Source organism: Manihot esculenta, chromosome 16 (assembly GCF_001659605.2).
Source record: "Manihot esculenta cultivar AM560-2 chromosome 16, M.esculenta_v8, whole genome shotgun sequence".
NCBI classification, from domain to species: domain Eukaryota; kingdom Viridiplantae; phylum Streptophyta; class Magnoliopsida; order Malpighiales; family Euphorbiaceae; genus Manihot; species Manihot esculenta.
This window is the reverse complement of record NC_035176.2, coordinates 24,099,725-24,114,770: the sequence shown is the minus strand read 5'-3', so window position 1 is coordinate 24,114,770 and position 15,046 is coordinate 24,099,725. Positions and strand designations below refer to the sequence as shown.

At 32.4% G+C, this 15,046-nt stretch overlaps 1 protein-coding gene across 6 annotated transcripts; it reads left to right on the top strand.

Annotated features, from left to right (window-relative positions):
• The first annotated feature begins 2,711 nt into the window (after window positions 1-2,711).
• Window positions 2,712-13,117, top strand: LOC110603604 (calcium-independent mitochondrial carrier protein SCaMC-3L). 6 transcript variants are annotated; one of them, XM_021741390.2, is made up of 9 exons: window positions 2,712-2,882; window positions 2,986-3,043; window positions 3,868-3,934; window positions 4,762-4,940; window positions 5,039-5,114; window positions 6,028-6,123; window positions 8,982-9,498; window positions 10,436-10,571; window positions 12,635-13,117. In XM_021741390.2, exons 4-9 carry the CDS (start codon window positions 4,824-4,826, stop codon window positions 12,827-12,829), a joined length of 1,137 nt encoding a protein of 378 aa, XP_021597082.1. In that variant the 5' UTR covers window positions 2,712-2,882; window positions 2,986-3,043; window positions 3,868-3,934; window positions 4,762-4,823; the 3' UTR covers window positions 12,830-13,117. The 6 variants fall into 6 exon arrangements, with proteins under 6 accessions (XP_021597082.1, XP_021597085.1, XP_021597081.1 ...); XM_021741393.2 differs by lacking the exon at window positions 3,868-3,934 and having other exon boundaries at window positions 4,764-4,940; XM_021741389.2 differs by lacking the exon at window positions 3,868-3,934 and having other exon boundaries at window positions 4,578-4,940.
• The last annotated feature ends 1,929 nt before the right edge of the window (window positions 13,118-15,046 follow it).

Here is a 15,046-nt window from a genome sequence, read left to right as displayed (position 1 = left end):
TTTTGAAATAGAAATTCAGAATTGAAAGAGTAGAATTCGAGATCTCTCATATTTATTTAGATGCGTTTACCACCAATCTAAATCTATATGCAACTTTAATTAAAATTTAAAATTAAAATTTTAAATAAGTGTTTATATATATATCGAAAATTACTATCGTTGGTAAATTTTACTTAAATTTTCAAATAAAAATTGAAATGTATGTTAATATTTGTTAAGGTCTTATTTTTAATATTTTAAAATTTAATTAAAATATATTAATTTTAATTATTATTTAGGGAGATTTACAATTTAGTCTATGAGTATTGTCATTATTAACAAGTCAGTTCCTGTATTTTTAGAAACCTATTAAAACGTCATTATCTTTTCTCTCCGTCAATAAAATAGTCTTTCCATATATTTTTGCCGTTAAAAATATAGTAAAAGACTAAATTACCTTCAATTATTTTTCTCCTCCTCCTCCTTCCTTTTCTTCTTCATAAATTCTTCCTCATTCTTCTGCTTCTTCTTCTCCTTCTGCTTCTGCTTCTTCTTCTTCTTCTTCTCCTTCTTCTCCTTCTTCTCCTCCTCCTTCTTCTTCTTCTTCTTTTGCTTCTTTTTCTTCTTTTTCTTCTTTTTCTTCTTCTTCTTCTCCTTCTTCTCCTTCTTCTTCTTCTTCTTCTTCTTCTTCTCCTTCTTCTTCTTCTTCTCCTTCTTCTTCTTCTTCTTCTTTTGCTTCTTTTTCTTCTTTTTCTTCTTCTTCTTCTTCTTCTCCTTTTTCTTCTTCTTTTTCTTCTTTTTTTTTCTTCTTTTTCTTCTTTCTCTTCTTCTTCTTCTTCTTCTTCTTCTTCTTCTTCTTCAGAGGAGGAGGAGGAGGAGGAGAAAAGAAAAGATAGGGACTATTTCGTTGACAAAAAAAACGATAAGGACATTTTAATAGATGTGAGAAAAGATAGGGACTATTTTGTTGACAAACAGAAACGATAAGGACTTTTTAATAGATTTCTAAAAATATGAGGAGGGATGATTTCGTTGACGGAAAGAAACAATGAGAAATGACTATTTCGTTGATGGAAAGAAACGATAAGGACGTTTTAATAGATATGAGAAAAGATAGGGACTATTTTATTGACAAAAAGAAATGATAAGGACGTTTTAATAGATATAGAAAAATATAAAAATATTTTAATAGATTTTTGAAAATGTAAGGACTAACTTGTTAATAATAACAATATCCAAGGACTAAATAAATGATTTTATTTGAGGGTAAAATTAGATTTTAAAAATTTTCTCTCTCCTCCTTTATCTAATTTTAACAGAAAAGAGGACAGAATGACTATTTCATTGACGGAAAGAAAACATAAGGATGTTTTAATAGATTTCTAAAAATACAGGGACTGACTTGTTAATAATGGCAATACTCAGAGACTAAATTGTAAATCTCCCTATTATTTAATACTTTTATATTATTTTAAAATAATATATTATTATTATTAATCGATTCGGTTTAATTTTTTTATTAAAATTAAATTGAAATAATTTAAATTTTTAAAATTAAAAATTAAATAAATTAAAATAATAAAAAATTAAACTAAAATTTTGAATTAATTTAATTTAATTAATTTTTTTTTCGAGACTGTTTTCTTGGGTGGACGACCTTTTGGAGCCATAGAAGCTATAAAGGCATTCTTGATCGCCCAAGGGATGGCTTTAATCCCACTTTGGAACTCAATTTGTCAAAACTTCCTCCAGATGAATGTTAACACTAGTTCTTTCTCTAAGGTTATTATGAGCTTTGCCATGTATACGCCAGAAACACTTTGGGCCTGGGATTGTTTGCAGGATATTTCGTCTTGGGTTCAAGAACAAACATAAATTTTTCATCATTGATAATATTAAAATAATTATATAAATTTTTAAAAGGAAAATGACTGTTTAATTAATATAGTATAAAAAAATTAACCCTTTAATTTTAAAAAATATATTAAAAAATCTTTAACATTTTAAAAATTTTACTAGTTAATTTTTTCATAAATTTTTTATTCAGTATTTTATTATTTTATTTTATAATTTAAAAAAAATATTAATTAATCTCTTAAATTTTAAAAAATTTATTAATTATTTTTTATATTAAAAATATTTTTCATGTCTTAATTTAAATCTTAAGGATTCAAAAACTTTATACAAATGGAACTAAATATTATCGGTGCTATGCTTCTATATTATTTTCTATGACATTATAATTGTCTCCGTTTCTCTTCTATACTGTTTCGTATATTAAAATTTTTTTTGACATCTTAAAAATTAAATATAAAATAAAAAAAAATTTAAAGCATAAAATATAAAGAGTTGGCTATAAAAGCACATGGTATACAAAAAAAAATATTTAAATCAAATAACAGACGCGAATATATGATTATAAAATTTAAATTTAATAATGAAATTATATTATTTTATATGTGATAAGCCAAATTATAATTTAGTCAGGACAGCCAAATCAGGTAAAATAAATTATTTCACCTCTTAATTATATTTTACCTATGATATTAGGTGAAATAAATTATTTTACCTCTTAATTATATTTTACCTCGTATGATACCTATAATTCTTAATAAAATTTCTTCATATGTTTTTTATAAAATAAAAAATATACAAATTAGAAAAAAAAGCCTGAAAAAAAAATTAGCACCATTTAAAAAACTAAATTTAGAATTAAAAAAAAAAAAAGAAAAAACCCACACAAAACCCCCGAGTCCCCGACGCTCTCATTTCTCTAAGAAAGCAAAACCCACGGCACTCCCTTCCTTTCTCCTTCTCTCTTCAGTCTTGCCCCGCCCTCTCGGTCTCTCTCATTCACACTGTAGCTCTGTCTTCTTCGTTTGTTGCCGCTTTTACAATTGCAGGTTTTTGGGTGGAGGGAATTTATTTGTGTTGATATGTTTATTGATTTGATATTCTATGAGTATGGGCTTGCTGATGTGGTGCCGATCGCTTTTGGTATTTCAGGTTAGTGTTTAATTCCATCACTGCTCCTCGCAGTATTCCGTGATTCAGTCCACTGCAGGTTAGTGGGTTTAGGGAATTGATTGTCAATTTTATTTTTGTTTTTTCACTTAATTCAATTCATTAGCAGATAAGTTAAGTTGGGTTAAAAAATTAATACATTGATTTGGTTGAAAGATTAAAATTAGGGAATTACTTTGTCATTGTCTTCGAATAGAATAAATTAAAATTGGAAATTTGAACAAATTATTTTTACTGATTAAATTCATATATATGGATGTGTATGTATTTCTCTTTATATATGAAGAGCAGCATGATATGTAGCATATAAGTTAGACATGAATTGTCGTAGCTGTTCTCCAGTACAATAGGTTATCTGTTGTCTGGAGATATTAGACATGAGTTGCGGATGTGGTATTGTAGAGCTTCAAGGGACATGTCTTGCCTCTTTTTTTTTTTTTTTTAATTTTTTTCCATAAATCCCTTGGAGAAAAATGTTTTTTTCAATTACATGTTCTCGGTGAAAATGATAAAAAAGGTTGAAGTGATGATTATATCTGCTAAAGATTTGATTCAGTTATCAGGGACTTGGCTGTAAATTATCCTTACTATTATAATATATGTTTTTGGTAGTGTAATATTCTAATGCTTTCTTATTTATTTTTCTATGTGATCTATTTCATATATTTTAAACTTTATTTTTTTCATCATCTTTAATATTGGTTCGATTTGGATATTTTGACCTGTTAATCTATTTTGTGATTAAGATTTTAGCAAAATTAGTTAAATCAGGTTTTGGGGAGTTCGGTTAGTATGCTGGAGATATAACGGGTTTGGGGCGGATATGGGCGGTGAAATTCTAATTTCTAAATGGGTTTGGACCAGGTTTGGGCATTGTACATTTAAATGCGTCTGGGTTTGGGTATCCAGAATTTCTCAAGTGCCATATTAGGTACTATTCCTAGTTTTCCTTCAATTGTTTTGGTGCCATTGAATTCGTCTATGCTCTATTCCATTGTTGTCCATCATTTGTTGAAGTTCCATTGTGGAAGCCATACTCAGAAGCTGAGCTCCTGTTCCACGGACGGCTACCCTATCGTTATCTGCATCTCTGCTGTTCCGTGGTTCAGTTCCTTCACGGAAGCAGAGCTTATGTAATCCTTGCTATTCCATGGACTGGTCAATTCATAATATGTCCACCTTATTGCACTTTATCTTTTCTCCTGTATTTATCAAATGCAATCATGACAATCTATGCAAGCTCCAAGACAGCATTGCATGATGAATTGTTATGTATTAAATTGCAAATTTGCAATATGTGTGGCGTTGGAAGTATGGGATTCTCTAATAAAACTGTGACTATAAATTGGTAATGGTATTTACATTTTGTGTGGCTGGAGAGCGAATAAAAAGCAATGGGAAGTTTTGTCCATTATTAGTGAATCAACTAGTGTCTGGTTGAGACATTTTACCGAACAAGTGGCACACTTTAGACAATAATGTATTGATGTCAAGGCATAACCACTTAAAGATCCAATCAATAAGTTGGATTTCTATATTGACTAGAAACTCTTGTTTTGGATGCAAAATTGTAGTGGTATCCACATTTTGTGTGGTTGAAGAACGAATAAAGAGCAATGGAAAGTTGTGTCCACTATTAATGAATAGACTAGTAGTCTGGTTGGGACATTTTATTGAACAAGTAGACAAGGATGTATTGATATCAAGGCATGACCACTTAATGATCCAATCAATAAGTTGGATTTCTATTTTGCCTAGAGGCTCTTGTTTTGGATGCAAAATTGTTGCTGTCAACTTATTTGGAGTGACTACAAGAACTAATGGATGAATTGTTGAAGAACCACTTGTTTGCAACCCATATGATTGCGGCTGCTGGGTCAGTAACACTAAGCACAGCTCTTACTTATCCCTTTGATAATATCAAAGTCCTTATCCAGGTTTGTGTGTTTTCTTTCGTCCCTACACATGTTATTTTTTATGGTTTTTGGATATTCAAAATTTATTTTGCATGCTTTGTTTTTGAATTGGATTACAGGTCGGTTCAAGTTCCAATAAACCATTAACCTTGTATCAGGTTTTGAATAGAGTTCAGTCATTATCTGGGATTTCAGGTTCATATTCTTCTTTAATACTGCATCTTGATCTTAGATAATACGTTGCTTTAGTTAGTCATGGAATTTAATTCTTTTATTCTATTTAAATGATTTTTTTTTCATAGTGATAAATGTTTGATCTTTATCAATCTTTCTTCAATGAATCAAAAAGTCTTCATACTTTGCTTTTTGGAGGAATGAAAATTGGAGTAGTCATCACACCATATGGATGTGAGGGATGAATATTCGATCTTCTTCTTGTTCCATGAATGATAACAAATTTGGAATCAAGTTTGACTAATTAAATGCACCGTACTACATATGTGAGAGATGGGTTACTGATACATCTAGATATCTGTATGTACAAAGGAAATGATTAGTGCTTAAAAACAATAACTGAATTTCGGGTATCTTTTAACTTTTAACCTAGAGAAGAATGGATTGTGTTGTGAGCATGGTCATTGCCCTAGGCTCATTGCATTGGAAATAAGTTGTGGTGAAAATAAATTTGATATTTGGAAAGGTCAAGAAATGATTGCGGAAACATGATGGAGATAGAATGGCATGATGGAGATAGAATGGCAACTTATTTATAGTTGTTAAGGTTATGGGTTGTTGGTCACTTTATCTTGAACTTCACCAGAAAGGAATTTTAGCATTTTCTAATTTACAAAATATAAAATAGAAATTTGAAATGGAAAACACTAGAGTCCTGGATTAAGCTTCAAGTTGTTATAGAAGCTCTAAATTCCACTTACAGTTGTAAGGGATTGGCTATACTTTGGAAGTTGCTGAATTGCTTCAATTGAGTAATCAATGTGCATGCATCATTGGTTCCATTATCCTTACATTTATGGAGCAGTTTTCCATAAATATTTGTCTTCAAGTTTTAGTATCCTGACATATATTGGCTGGTGCATGAACATTGTAGGCTTGTATAGTGGCTTTGGGTGGTTGACCTCAGCAAGAATACTTGGTATGGGAGCTCGCTTTGGAATCTATGAAGTTTTGACAGCTTTCTATAAAGGTACTCTATTCAGTTTATATAGTTTTGTTTTTCTTAAATGTTTTTATAATTCAGCTCGGCAAGATGTGGCATTCTGGAGTGTTAGAACGGACAAGTAAACGAGTGCATGCTCAAGTTTTGATACAAGCTGGAATGAGAAATAAAAAAAATGCATGGATTGCAAGCTTTTGCTTTTGCTGTTGCATTTGCAACTTTATATATCTTATTTAATTGACAAGAAACTTGTAACTTTATGAGATAAAAAAAAGTTATTGAAGAAATGAGATGTTTTTGTCCTTGGTGATTGTGGATAAAGGTAGTGAAGATGAGGCATGTTTGTTAAAGGTTTAAGGCGCAAGGCACAGACATGTGCCTGAAAGAAATGAGAAACAAAATAAAATTTAATAAAAAGCAATTTAAATAACCAAGAAACCAGTAAGCAATTAAGATGAGAAAGATAATAGAGAATATTGAAACCAATGTACGAGTGAGATTAAAAATGACTAGTTATCACTAGTGGTGCTAAGTCTGAAAACTTCTTAGGTATCAATATTGGACTCTTAGTAGACTGGCACAATTCAAGTCAAAGAATTTTTTATAACTTTTTTTTATTTTTTTATTTTTGTCAATGGAACTTGCTGAAGGTGGAAACAAAGGTGCCCTTCTTGGAGCCTTGCACCTGGAATAAGGCACACACAAAGGAAGCAATTTCTGCCAAGCTTATATAACACCCAATAGAACTGATTCAACCAGGAAAAATATAGTTGTCTTAGCATCCTCCTAAGGAAGGCGATTGGGGGGCATTGTTTTGACCCTCAACTTAGCTATGCAGAAAAGAAGCATTCGTTATTAGTAAAGAAAATGGAAGACTAAGAAGCCTTTGTCTCATCCACACCCAAAGGAATGCACCAAATGAATTCTTTTTTGAGACCAAGATTTAAAAGTTGGTTCATTCTTAGACAAGGTAGAGTCCATCTTGTTGCGATAGGAATTAACAAGAACATATAAGTTTTAACAAATGTAATAAAGATACTTATTGTTGTTCAAAGACTTCCCATTTTTTCTATTTTTCAAAAGGCTTATAAACGTATATATATAGAATAGAGATATTCCAACTACCCAAATAAAGGCAGGCATTGGATGTAAGGAACCTGGCCTGCTCTGATGGATTCCCCTTTGACTGTTGGATTTTCTGTACCTGCTTTCACTTCTTCACTCACCCGTGAGTTGAGAGAACTTCATTTTGAGACATAAGGGTTATTTTGAGATGAACACTTATTGGAGTCCCATCATGGTACATGTTTTGGAGAGTGGTAGATAATAACTTCCCTTGAAGGGTGAAAGGCCATAAGGACTCTTCTCAAGTTTTTGTCTTTAGGCTGGCTTAGCTACTCGACACCGAATGTTGAAAATTCACATATTCTGGACAGGAACAAACTTAGGTATTGATGCATAAAAAATTATTTCCTTATTCTTTTCTGTGTATGGCCTCTTGATTGTCTGACATCATTTTGACATGTATGCATATATTTACCAATTTTGCAATTTACAGTAAAATTTCAGTCTTTTGTGATAGCTAGACAAAAGAGACACAACGAATGTTGCTTGATTATCACATAATTTGACCAGAGGGGAATGCATGGACAAATGTGCTGACTTTTGAACTAATTATAGTTGTGGATTATGGGTACTTCATTATATATTAAGACCACCAAATAACCCAACCCAACCTGTTGGCAAATTTTCAGCACATGTTTAGAAAACATGAAAACTATCAGAACATTGTTGACCTTGAAATTGAAGAAAACCTAAATGTAGTAAATTCATCAATTTCCCATCATAGATTGTAATGAAAATCTTTTGGGATTGTTTTTGGTATCAACAATGTTATTGGTCCTCTAAATTAAGATTAAAAGTTCTTTTTTTTTGTTTGTTGAATTGTATTTGTAAGCACTTCAAATATCTGATCTAAGCAGCGAGGCTAGAGTTATGCCGATATGTAGTTGTTATCACAATTTGCAAATTATTAAATGGTGAAATATTTAAGTTTGGAACTTGAAGGTTTTTTCACAAATGAATAAATAAAGTGTGTTGGTTCTTTTAGTTTACCTATGAAATATTAAATTTTAGGTTTCTTTCTTTATTTTTTTTTTTTTATATATCCAGCAATCTTGAAAATCATCATTTGTTCTTCAACAGAAAAAACTGCACACCTCTATGAGGGAGCAACTCATTCTTGAAGAAATATAGTGACCTGATTTTAAATTTTTATGTTCTTTGTTTATGGATGTAGTTCACCATCTAGCCCTCTTTATCTTCATACCAATGGAAAAAATAAGAGTTGATTGTGGCAATTCAAAGTTGGTTTTTTTAGAAGAATGCATTAAATAACGCTAATATCTTGATAGGTTTGGCTGAAATATTGGAACACAAATGAGATGTGCAGGCTCTTCTGATAATGATAAGAATTCTAACTTTGGTCTTATCTTCTTCCCATTAATTGAAACTAATTTGAGGTTTGATGATTAAATATTCCCCCAACCCACTCAGAGCAATCTGCCCACATAAAGCAATTTGCTTTTGTTATTTTTATCTTTGTTTAAGTTAGCAGCAGTAGGAACTAGGAAGTGAATTTTGGTTGGAGACTTCAAACAGTGATAAAAGATGATGGAAGTCAAAATGTGAGAGAAGGTTTCCTGCATTTTTGTGTAGATTGTCTGTTCACATCACTACTTACTCCAATATCTTCCTTTGTTAGTTTATGGTATTAACACAAGTTTCTTTATTTACTATTGCGAGTTGTCTAAATGAATTTGGCCAGACATTAGATCTACAAGCTCTAATTCATAAAGTGGGGGTTTCAATTACTTTTGTGGTAGATGGTCGAGAAGACAATTATGTATATGTTTCTGAGGCCCTCATGGCAGGAGTGGCAGCAGGTTCAATGGAGTCGCTCATAAGCTCTCCATTTGAACTGATTAAACTTCGTGCGCAGGTTGCATCTGTATCTCGGTTTCCAAGGTTGATTTCAACTGCAGAAAGTAAAGCTGTATCACCTCTGATTGATAAATTATTATGTGGATATTCTCCAGACAAGGTGGCATTGAACAATTCTGTTGCACTTTTGTCCACCCTATCTGCTAAACACCCAAATCTGGTTGGCGCCTTGCGAGAGTACCCATGGATGATGACTGGATCTGGGAAGGCACCATCAGTCTGTGATGTTCAGAAGCCATCAAATATCATTTCTTTGGAAGGATGGGGTGCATTATGGAGAGGACTCCGTCCAGGTGTTGTTCGAGATTCTGTTTATGGTGGGATCTTCTTTTCTACCTGGCAATTTCTGCACCGAGCAATGCTTGACTGGAAGGCAGTTGGAATGGATCCTATACCCAGGTTTGGAAATGTGCTTCTCATTAATGTGTGCAAAAACTTACTGTTATTATTTGCTTCTCATAGGTTGATGGAAGGTGCATTTCTGTTGTACTCTCTCATCCTTTTTCTCTCTTACATATGAATGCCAATCAACATCCTCCCCCCCAATAGAAAGAAAAAAAATGAAGAAAGAAGTGCAGAGGCAAAAAATAAAAGAAGACTAGAGTGGCTAATATTGCCAAATAGTCATTCAATCTTTTGATAATTAATATATCTGCTGCATAACCAAAGGAAGCAAAGGAATTAAAGATCTAAAGTATATCCTGCCATGCAATCTTCCAGTTAACATTTTTGCTTGCAGTATTGTGATGTTATCAGTGCCTATGTAGTTGCATTTTTTATGTTATGTTTGAGAGAATAACATCACCATTTCTCTTTTTACACTATTGTATATATGTATGGGTGGGTTATTACTATATTGGACCAACCTTAGCACTTGGATGTGTTGAGAAAACTCTCTATTTGGAGGTGATGATTAAATCCAATTTCCACATTGATTATTTGGGATGTTATATTTCCCTGTGTTGCCATGGTTGTGGATGAGCTGGTCTTATCTGATTGAGATGATATAGATGCTGTAAAGAACCATTTAACAAAAGCTTTTGCATTCAACAACAATATGGCATCTGGTATGTATAGGGCATATGTAAAATAAGTTTACAAACCATTCGAGGAACCTGCCTGTAGTTGTACATTTTTATAAAGTCTCTTTCATTGTGGTTGTATAGTGCATATTAAGATACTCCAAGTAAAATGAATTGTCATTCATTTTTAACTTTTTCATTCATTTATTACAAGGAATTGTCTGTTCCAGATAATAAAGCAGAATTTGCTGCTTTAAAGAACTTTTTTTTGTTTATTTTATTTCACTTCCTCTAAGTTCTTAGCTGTCAATCAGGTCTGATGAAGAAATTGGGCCACTTTCTCCTCTATCTATCGGTCTTGCAGCTGGATTTTCTGGTTCTGTTGCTGCTGCTGCATCTCATTGTTTTGACACTGCTAAAAGTCGATCACAGTGTACTGTGTTGCCCAAGGTATGATTCTTGTTACAGAGTGTCCCTCGGTTATAATGTATGTGAAAATATGGAATTATAAAAATAAAAGAGAAGAGAAAAGAACAAGATAAAGATTTACCACAAACCCCAAAAGGAATATATTATGTTCACTTGTGTATTTCATAGTACACAGAGCTCCATATTTAAAGTGGGGAATGCTATCAATAATTAATCACTCCCAATATTTTGGTAATCAATCTCATGATTTTCTCATAATCATGAATTATCAAAATACTCCTAATATTCTTTATTAAGGAAAAATCTCATTAGTTTTAGTACCCCCCTACCCCCGTAATAAGATTTTTGCAGAAGTCATGGATTTATTATCAAGCACTATTCCTCCTTTTTAAGAAAGAAATGTGTCTTTTCCTTTTTCTGTTTTTACTTGTTTTCCTTTTTTTCCTGATACAATAAAGAGAGGGTTTCCTCCTAAAGAGGCTTGGAGGGACTTAGGCCCTGGGTTTTCAAATCCAGATCTGCGTTCTTTAAAAAGCTTTGGAGACTTCAAACCCAAAAGGTGAAGAAAAGGAAGAGCAAAAACAAAAAAGGAAAAAAGATGACTTACAGATTGGGAACTTCCTTGGCACTAATAAAGGAGTAGAATAGAGTATGAACTTCAACCTTTGGGTCTAATGAAGAAGAAGAAGAAGAAGAAGAAGAAGAAGAATAGGGACTTCAATCTAAGCTCTAATATCATGAGAAGGTCAAAGGGCAAGAAGAGAGTTTTTCGAATTGATTGCTTAGTACTGAAGATAGTCATTTTAAGTAGTCTCATCAGAGTGACAAAATACAATGAAGTAACACCCTTCTCCTCTTCCCTTTCTGTTTTCCAGTTTTTCTTTTTGGTGGATGGTGCCTAATCAAAAGTTGATTGGTAGAGTTGTTTCGGCAAAAAAGAGTTGCCAGAGAAGTGTCATGTGCTAACATGTGAACATTGCACCTGGTTATTATAGCGGCCCTAGGAGGCTCATTGGTGACTAGCTACTGGCAGTGAAACTAACTCTCGTGCTCTATGGATGAGCATGTGACAAAAAAAGAAAGGCTGAAAAAGAAGATTAGGGAAGACAATAGGGACTTGGATCGAAGTCTTTGAGGGTCTGATACCATGTAAAAATTTAGAGTTACAAGAAAGAACTGAGAAAAGAACATGAGAAAGATTTGTTTGGTTCAGCTACAGACAGCCTAAATCTAGGGACACAAAACCTCGAAAGGACTAACTCATTGACATCTTTCATAGTACATAGAACACCATATATATAATGGAAGAGATATAACATATATAGAATGCTAATATTTCGGTAATCAATCTCATGATTTTCTTATAATCATGAGATCAATGATAAATCACTTCTAATATTTTGATAATCAACTCATGACTTCCTCATATTAATGAGATTCTCATAAATCACTCCTAATATTCTCAAGGAAAAATCTCATAATTTTAACAATGTACATGCTTAAATACTCCAAAATGAATTAAATATCTTCAATGTTAATATATTTGGAATGTGCTCAAGCCGGAGACTGGTGGAAAAAGTCGATAAGATATTATATGTTGCATCTGGCTCCCCTTCTTGTTCTCTAATCTCCATCCACAATCTGCATCCAGGAGTACCTCAAGAGACAAACCCGAAAATGGAAGGTGTCCCTCCAATTATCTTCATAACTATAAATCACCCTTGTTACTTTGAAATTTAGGCTGGAGATGACATTAAAGCTAAGATCACCAGAATGAGAAAACTGCAAAGATCTCAAATTATGTCTCATTGCTGACTTGAGAGGTTGTGTTTCAAACTTTATTTCCCTCTAATACATGCCTTCTGTTGGAATATCAATCAAGTCATATTCTTTCCTTCCTTTCTCCTCACCCACCTCCCAACTCCCCCCAATTTTTTTCTGTTATTTCTTACTTTTTGTTTGTGTGTGTGTGTGATAGAGAGAGTAGGTTTGCTCAGTTGGTTTCTATAACTGCAAATGCCATGATAATTTTCATTGCTTTAGCTGCTTTGTTGTTTTCATGTGATTATACTGTTCTCCTGCAGTATATATCCATGGAGAGGAGATTGTTAAAATGGAGACGACCTGGAAATTGGTTTGAGAGAGTTACAGGGATTCACCCGGCAGACAGGAACCTCTTGTTCCGTGGGATCTGGTTGCGAATGACTCGTAGTGGTTTAGCATCATGTCTGATTGTTGGAGGTTATTATTTGGCTGTTGATCATCTTGTTTCTGAGTGAAGGAAAGGGAAAGAAAGAAAGGGAAAAAAAAAACTAAGGGATGTTTGGGATTCCTTATTATTTGCTTAAAAAGGATCCTGTCCACTGCATAGTTTAGTGCAATTGTAAACCTTGGAAATGTGGCAAGTGATGTGCTGGGTGCTGGCTGGCCACTAAACCTATCAGAACTAAAGATGAGTAGAGGCCTTGTAACTGTAGGTCTGGTTTTTCTATTTCAACTTGCAAGTGTAAGCATATGTTTTTATTTTTATAATTTTTTTATAGATTACTGGAGGAAAGGTTCAGATATTTGGTTTGATTATTCAAAATTTTAAACTATGGATAACAATACTAATGCCAAACATTTTCAATTAGTCACAATTTTAGTCCAAGCACCAAATTTAATTTAGGAAAGATTTTTTTTTTCTAACACTATTTGTGTCTATTTATGACACCAAGCTCTTGTCTGTGCTATAAAGGATGAGGTCCCTGTAGTTGAGCATAGCAGGTGGGGGAGGCATATATACCAAACTTGGTCAAATTTTTTTTTTTAAAAAGAAGGGAAATTGCAAACTCAAGTCTTGACATAGAATTAGGAGAACTTAAAAGAGTTGAATAAAGTTGGGGGAGAAGGGATAGGCGAGTATTTGCTATATTATCTTATTATCTCATGGCGAATTGATATCAAGATTCAGTCTGTGTCTAAAATATAAACAAGTAGATTTTACTTCATAAAATTTAAATAGAATGCACTTGTATGATTTTTTTTTATTTTTATTATAAGGTGTTCATTGCTAGAAGCCTTCAGAGGGTAAATAAAAGTTCATTTGATTCAAGGGATTAACTTTGAACAAATTATTTCGAATGAATTTTTTATCAAGGAGATGTGTAGTTTGATTGTGAATCTAATGTATTTAAGAAAAAGAAACAGACTAAGAAAAAGAGATTAACGGGAAGGATTTAGTTATATCTAATAAATTCAAAATAATATCTTGAATACTACGGGAGCTGTATTACCTCTACAGACTTAAATTGTGATAAGAAATTTGCTTTTATAATACAGCAAAATAAGCCTCTATTTTTGGCCAAAAATAGTGTTTCTCGAAAAATTAACTCTCTAATTATAAGGAGTCTAAGATAGGGTCTACGAATAAGAGCATCAGTCAATTAACACTTCTGAAAGGATCACAAACGCAAACAATAACTGCAAAGGTTCCTGAATTTGAATTCTTGTCCTAAGCTGTATCAAAGTTAAGTTTTATGAAACTGAAAGAAAGAGTTGCCAAGAAAGTTGAGTTTGATGAACTAATAGCTATTGATATGCTTATGATTGATGCGAGGGAAGAGAGGGTTGTAGATGGCTTCTCTAAAATCATCTCGACTTCTGATTACCAAACTAACAGACTCTTCAGCCGGTTTAGATATCTAATTGAAAGTGGAAGCATTCTTATTTTTTCATATTTACCAAAGAAGGAAGACAAAAAATTATATTAGACTATCTGCATCTGATTCCTAGAAAAGTGTATCACAAATCTCTGACCATTTGTCCATCATTGTTGAGCTAGAGAGATAAGAAGAATGAAGTTGTAATGGAGAATTAAACCAAATAGAGATAGCATGAGGGTATAAGAAAAAAATGTGATTAATATATTTCTTCCATTTATAAAAAGAATAGGCCGGATCTATACGATGGATTCAATGTTGAAGGAGGTCTTTATATGGTAGTCATTCCCAGCAAAAAAGCCATAGGAAAATCTAAAATTTACTTAGAACATTAGTATTTCAAAAAGTCTTCTAGAAATGAGAATTATGAGCTAAGAAACTCATATCCAAATTATCATTACACTTATCAGTTGCTCGTATACTCAAATTTTTAACTTTCAATAACTATATCTAACCGAATAAATGCTATTTTTTTTAAAATACCATATCAACCGATCTTTTTTAGTAAAAATATTGAAACTCAAAGTTTTGAGACAAAATAGTAGCATTCCAAAGTTTGGAAGATGGATTGATAAGCTGAGTACATGATGAATAGGGTCTATTATCAAAGCACGCAGTCAAATTATAATGTAGTTGAAAATAATAAATGTGAGACTAACTATTGGATGCTTAATATCAGGCGCAAATAAGTAATCATATGTTGCAGGAAATTAGAGTAAAAAACCTAAATATGATTAGGGCTAAGAAATTCAGTCATAGTTGGACATGTGATATAAATGGTATTGCAATGGATTG

What these genes read in the sequence shown, in the direction of transcription:
- LOC110603604 (XM_021741393.2), top strand. Translation starts at nt 4,824, where the DNA reads ATGGATGAATTGTTGAAGAACCACTTGTTTGCAACCCATATGATTGCG. An exon ending in ATATCAAAGTCCTTATCCAG is followed by an intron (nt 4,941 to 5,038) that starts GTTTGTGTGTTT and finishes ATTGGATTACAG; the next exon opens with GTCGGTTCAAGTTCCAATAA. An exon ending in AGTGTACTGTGTTGCCCAAG is followed by an intron (nt 10,572 to 12,634) that starts GTATGATTCTTG and finishes GTTCTCCTGCAG; the next exon opens with TATATATCCATGGAGAGGAG.